Here is a 6,487-nt window from a genome sequence, read left to right as displayed (position 1 = left end):
ACCATGGTATCCTTCTGGAAGGGGTTGAGTTGGGAGTGGGTGACCCCACTTTGCGCTGGTTCCTGTACCACTTGGGTGGTCATTTGCAGAGGGTGATTCTCTAGTTGTCAATTAGTTCCTGGGCCCATTTCAAAGTGCTCTCTTTTTTTTACCCGCAAAGCCTTAAAACTCATCTATCTCATAATGGTTTGTTAGTGGTTAAACAATCCAACTCTTTGTGAATTTTGCTTCACAATGGTGGAAAGAACTGACATTGAAGGATTAGATTAGAAAGTGAGGTCTTAATGATGCAGCAGTTTTAGCTATTCCTTTTATTTGTTATTCCAGTTTAAAAATGGTTTTCTTAAACCTTTCAGAAACAAATTTTACATTGTGACTATATCATTTCTTTATACATTTTGTTCTAATTCATTCAACATGTTAAAAGAAAACTTTTTAATGTATAAATTGATATTAATTCTGCATGTGCCTCTAGGCCATTTTTACTTTTCAAATGAGTTTTTGTATATATTTCCCATTTTCCTGCTTATAATTGAAGATGCTAGAAGGTATATATGAAGAAGCTGAGAGAAAATTTGATTAATATATGTTAGCCTTTAAGAGAGGATAATTTTATTTTTGTATGCAGAAGTCCTAAATGAAACTTCTGTTCATGGTAGAATAATAAGTAAACGTACCTTTCATCACTTCTATGTTTGCCTGCATTTCTTTTATTTTTAGTGTTTAACTCACCTCAAATATCTCTAATGCTAAAAAAAAAAACAGCAAATCATAATCAAAGTTGTGGGAGTCAAGGGTTTCTTACCTTCTCAATTTGATGCCATCCTGTTCTGACATACTGACAGTGGAAACCTATCTGTGTCTATTCGGAAGTAAATCCCTTTGAGTTCATTGGTGCTTACGGTACTCCCAGGCAACTCAGTATTGGATTGCAGCTTGAGGTTATGCAAATTATTTCCTTCAGAGTCCCTGTATATCACATCTTTTGATCAATCTGTTATCAGAAGCTTATACAGTTCAAATACTTGTACCTCTAGAAAATGTACTGTCAGGATATACCTACAATGTAGACTTAAGCCGGTTTAACAAAGCCCCGAAGGCCCAGGAACTGTGTGTATGTATGTGTGACTATCACATTAATCAGAACAAAATTCTCAGCATTCTTCAAGAGAAGCCATGAAAGCTGTGGTATAGATGTTCTTTGGCTGAGGACCATTTCCCACCCAATGTATGCACACAATCTCTGCCCGGTAGGCAGAGTTTTCCTGAAATTTTGGCATAAGTGAAATTTGAAAAGAATCTGGGCAAAACTTGAGGAAGGTTAAAGAGTTTTGATATGTGTTTTGTGGAAGACAGCCACATGTCACTTGGGGAAAAGAATTAGATAGTTTGTGTCTTAAGTATTACATTTAGGCGTAATGCAGACATTGGCTACTTTGGTTTTAATGGGTCTGTACAGCTCTTTGGCATGGGTGTTAATGCATATCTGTATCAAGGTTTATCCTCGGTTAGGGGTGGGGGACCTTTTTCAGTTCAAGGGCCAGATAGAGAGGTCAGAAGGGCCATATTTGACCTCTAGGCCTCATATTTCCTACCCGTGTCCTGGGTCAAAGGAAGAGAGTCAAAGTCAAAGAGGTCCAAAAGCTGGGTAGTGTTTAAGAAGGCAGTGCACAGAATATAATTTATTATGCCTGAATTCAACCATTTTCTAGATTTCTCATTGGTTTACTTTTGGGCTTTGTATGCTAACAGATGGCAGTTTTATATCCAACCTGGTGTAAATATTACCTAGGTGGGTGTATTGCATGAATATAGGTTTAATCAATCCACTGGGATCCGCTTCATGAAACTCTGCATCCAATAGAAAACTAATTCTCAGTGATGACAAAAACAAAACAATACCCCTCTCAAATTTTGTCCTGGATCCCTCTCAATTTGCGCTCATGACTATTCTGCATTTCTTCCCTCTTCCTTATTAGTAAATGTGACCAGGCCTCCATGAAAGAGCTGCCAAGAGATAATTATTCAGCAGAGATGGATGACCTACCTACTTCAGTGGATGCACATCAGGGTGCAACTTGGACAGACTTGAATAAAAGCTGAGTCAAAGCCAGCAGAATTCCAGTCTAAGCTCTTAAGATACTGTATTTTAAATGTGGGCTGAAAAAAAACAGATAGTGGTTTTACAGAATCGTAGAGCTTGAAGGGACCATGAGGGGCATCTAGTCCAACTCCTTGCAATGCAGGAAACTTTTGCTCAAGGTGGGGCTTGAACCTACAACCCTGAAATTATGCGTCTCATGCTCTGCCAACTGACCTATATCTTAATATTTATGGCAAAACTGGTAGAAACAGGATCTATAAATTGCAAGGTTCAGACACAACCCCCCCCCCCATTCTGCATGTGTGTGTGTGTGTGTTTAAAAATAAATAGGTATATGGGTTTTTTAAAAAGACGTTTTCCCCACATATTGTGAAAACCCTGCAGAGGACAGCAGTGAAATGCAAGAAGCTTGGATTGGGTGTGTCTTGCTGGGCATAATTCCTTGCTTGCAGCTGTTTGTTCTGGTCTGTAGTTGCAATGCGTTTCCCTCCCCATTTTCTGTTAGTTTCTTGGTGAAGGATGAATTTGAGAAAGGGGGTTTCTAACAAAGACAGAATTCATTTTTCATGTCATGCCAGTTATTCCCTTCATAGATGCAAACTTTTACAAATTCTTTAAGATTTCCTTTCCTTTTCTTTTTCTTTTAGGTCATTGGGGACGATGTATAGGTGATTGTGGTTCTGGCGGTGTTCAGAGCCGAGTAGTCTGGTGTGTTCATTCTGAAGGGTGGACAACCCATCATTCAAATTGTGAACAAAGTGACAGACCTGAAAGCCAGAGGAGCTGTTTTAAAATATGTGACTGGCATCTTGAACTCTTTGAGTGGGAAGTTTCAGAATGGCACCTATGTGTTCTTGTTCCTTTTGCCCTTGGTGAAGTCAGACCAAGAACTTCAGCATGTGTAACAGCCCAGCATGGATTACAACACAGAAAGGTACAATGTATACAGAAGTTGAACAGAACAGTAGTTGAGAATGAGATATGTGAATATTTTACCCCTCAGCCACCTATGGAACAAGCTTGCCTAATACCTTGCCCACGGGATTGCGTAGTGTCTGAGTTTTCCTCCTGGTCTGTATGTGGCAGACACTGTGGAAAGAGTTTACAACACAGAACCCGTTCTGTTATTGCTCCACCACTCTATGGTGGAGCCAAATGCCCAAATCTAACTGAATCGAGGGTTTGCGATGTTTGGATGTCTTGTCCTCATGGGGAAGAGGAATATACATACAGTCTTAAAGTTGGACCCTGGAGTAAGTGTCGGATGCCTCACCTTAAGGAAATGAATATGATTGGGAGAACTATGCTGGATTTTGGTTCCGAATCAACAGAACGAAGCACCTTCAAACTTCAAGTGGTGGAGAATTTCCAGAGTTTTCATAGATCTAGGTCACACTATAGTTCCAAGCCTTGGGATATAGAAATTGGTTACCAAACAAGGCAGGTGAGGTGTACGAGAAGTGATGGGAAGAATGCTATGTTGAGGTAAGAGATCAACTTAATTCTTAAGAGATGTATGCTTTAAAGGCTATTAAAAATGTCTACTGCTCTAGTTTTGAATGTGCATTTTGCCATGTACAGTGTTTTGGTTTCATTCACATGTACTCTCATTTAGCACTAAGGTTTCATATGTTGAAGAGACACTTTTGGCAGTGGTGTATACATATAAAATACAATTTAAATGAGGTTTTGTTTTGTTGATTTTCAACCAGCGTTCACGTTTTCTTCCATCAAAGGGACTGGATAGTTATTTGTTTCCAGAGCTTCCATGGCTATTGAGAACCAGTTCAGACATATGTAAGTCACCCAAAGCCTGGAAGAAACATCTTTGTGGATGAAATAATTGCAACCCAATATAGGAGCCAACTCCTAGGGGCTGAGGGGTCTTCACCACCTCCAATAAAATATTTTAGGGGGCCTGCCATTCATATGGTGTGCGTACATCACATCATGTGATCGACTATACAGGGCAGGGCTTACCTATCCCCCCCCCACCATATTTTATTCAAGTTGGCACATCTTAAACCTATTTAATGGCTCGGAACACATGCTGTTGTACACAGAGATACTGCTGGGAATAAACTGCTTTATTCATTCATTCATTCATTCGGCACACTTCCTTTCATGCAGCTGAATCTCTGGTCAGGCCAATGAGAATAAGTTGTAGTTTGCTGAGCTAGCAACAATATTATTCTGGTTCATTACTGTACTTTCATTATTACCATACAGGCCGCATTAATCCTTCCATCATGGTGACTGAGGTGGACCAACACTGCTGTATTTTTTTGGCAGAGTATGCCTCAACAGAAAATCCTGAAGAAGAAGAAAGCATTCCATGCTATTCTAGAACAGTTAAATGTAAAATATATTAGCACTGATATTTGGCCTAAGTTGGTGTGTGTGTCTACGATATGAAAAAACTTTAAAAGTTTTTGAAGTAATTGTGCTCATGAGTTTCTCAGGCTGTTCCCAGTATTTTCTCATAATCTGTAGTTCTCAATGGCTTGGTCATTGCATGTGAGGTGCATGCATTTTATTAATGTTGCTGAACATCTTGTACAACCACTGAAACAGCCTTTTAAGGGTCTGCTGTTTATTATGCTAGTTAATTTTTTTATTGGTTAGAGAAAGAATACTTGGGTTCAAAGATATAGCTTGTCTTAATCTTGTTTGCACCAGTTGCACCAAGAGTTTTGGTAGTTGGCTTCTATATATACCAGTTAAACTTGCAACATGGTTCACAGATGGAAAAGAAAACTGTTAAAATAACTTCACCAGTTTACATTTTTTAAATCGGCAGTAAGTGCTAATGACACCATTTTCCTTTACCACTTCAGGAACAGGAATGTGGAAAGTTGTTTCTTTGGATCAGATATGGATGGTAGTGGTGTCATTTTCTACTGGGGATTGGCATTCCCAATGCAGTCCCTGGTGGAAAAAGACACTTCACTTGGGTTCTGTGCATGCCCATCCCTGATTCTGCCTCCTTTGCGTGATCCAGGGTCAGTTACAAGGCCTTGAAGCAGTCGAATGGGAGGTAGCAGCAGTGGTGAGATTTGCTAAACTGAGCTCAGCTGGGACCTGTCCATCCCGTTTGCCTTGATACTAAGCTGCAAGCACTCAAACAGGGGCAATCACTTTTGTGGTCACCTCTGTTGGAATGTTCATGCCACCTAGTAATAGCACCCCACTAATAATGTATCCAAATAAAATACTTGAAAGATCATATTCAGATTTTCACACGGACCAAATATCAATGAAATTAGTTTTCCATCTGCAAAGCAGAAACAACCCTTTAGTACCTTTGCAATTTTATGCTACATTTAGTGTAATTAACCTCACATTATGGGTAATTAAACACCGTGATCCTGTTTTAAAAATGTAGCATCGTGAGACATTATGAAGAAAGGGGGCATTTCAGCTTGCCTTTCATTTCATGAAATTTATGATTCAGATATTTATTTATTTGGGGAATAAACACATTAGTGGAGGTGCCTTCTATATGGCATTTGCATGCAGCCTTTGCCTAGGTTGCCTTAGTTTCCAAGCAGTGGCTTGGCTTTGCCATTCAAACAGTTGCAAGTAGTGTCCCTGAAATTGTGTGTGGAAGGGGAATGCTGGCACCCTTTCAAGATAGCTGTGGACTTACATAATTTTAAAGAAACATGGATTTTAACCAGACATGGAGTTGTTGCTTTTGCCATGGCCCTGGAATTTCTTGGGTTTCTCTCTTCCCAGTGGAGGTTTGGTAAAATGTAACTTGCAGATCTGGCTATTACGGAATGCTCATAGTCTTCCTGCTTCTGTTTAATCACAGACCAGGTATAAGAGAGAATGCTTCAGGGTTGTTGTGGTGTTGTTAACAAAATACTTTCTTATCACAGCCTTTGTGTCCAAGAAACCATCCCTTTGACCTTTCAGTCCTGTGTTATGCCTAAAGACTGTGAAACATCAGATTGGTCTTCTTGGAGCTCCTGTTCAAAGACTTGTCACTCAGGGGATCTCTCACCAGGATACCGAATTAGAACTCGGAGTGTAAAGCATGTTGCTGTAGGAGCCGGCCGAGAATGTCCTGAAACAGAAGAAAAGGAAGCCTGCAATGTTGGAGGAGGTGATCGTGCTCATCCATGCCCAAGGTAGATTCCTTGCCTTCCTTTTCGCTTTATTCAAAGAGAGTCTGAACCTCAAATACATTGGGTGGTTTAGTAACTTTTGTTCATCTGGTATCACTTGCTTGGCCTGTGGCCCAGTGAGGGCATGCATCAGTGCAGATTTGTCTGTACACCTGTGTGTATGTCTGTACATGTGCATGCATGTGCGCTATGACTCCCTCTGTGGCATCTTTTAAAGAGAACCCCATTTTTACTCTCTCTCCATCCCCTC

At 40.1% G+C, this 6,487-nt stretch overlaps 1 protein-coding gene across 1 annotated transcript in view; it reads left to right on the top strand.

Moving 5' to 3' along the window:
• Positions 1-2,757: 2,757 nt before the first annotated feature.
• THSD7B (thrombospondin type 1 domain containing 7B) overlaps positions 2,758-6,487 on the top strand; it is a 224,226-nt gene continuing 220,496 nt past the window's right edge. Inside the window, exons 1-2 of the mRNA XM_035130631.3 lie at positions 2,758-3,589; positions 5,989-6,240. Coding sequence (XP_034986522.3) covers positions 3,114-3,589; positions 5,989-6,240 — 728 coding nt within the window. The 5' untranslated portion in view covers positions 2,758-3,113. The remainder of the gene's footprint in view (positions 3,590-5,988; positions 6,241-6,487) is intronic.

The sequence above is a fragment of the Zootoca vivipara genome, chromosome 1, assembly GCF_965207765.1.
Source record: "Zootoca vivipara chromosome 1, rZooViv2.hap1.1, whole genome shotgun sequence".
NCBI classification, from domain to species: Eukaryota; Metazoa; Chordata; class Lepidosauria; order Squamata; family Lacertidae; genus Zootoca; species Zootoca vivipara.
This window is presented reverse-complemented; position numbering and strand designations above follow the sequence as displayed.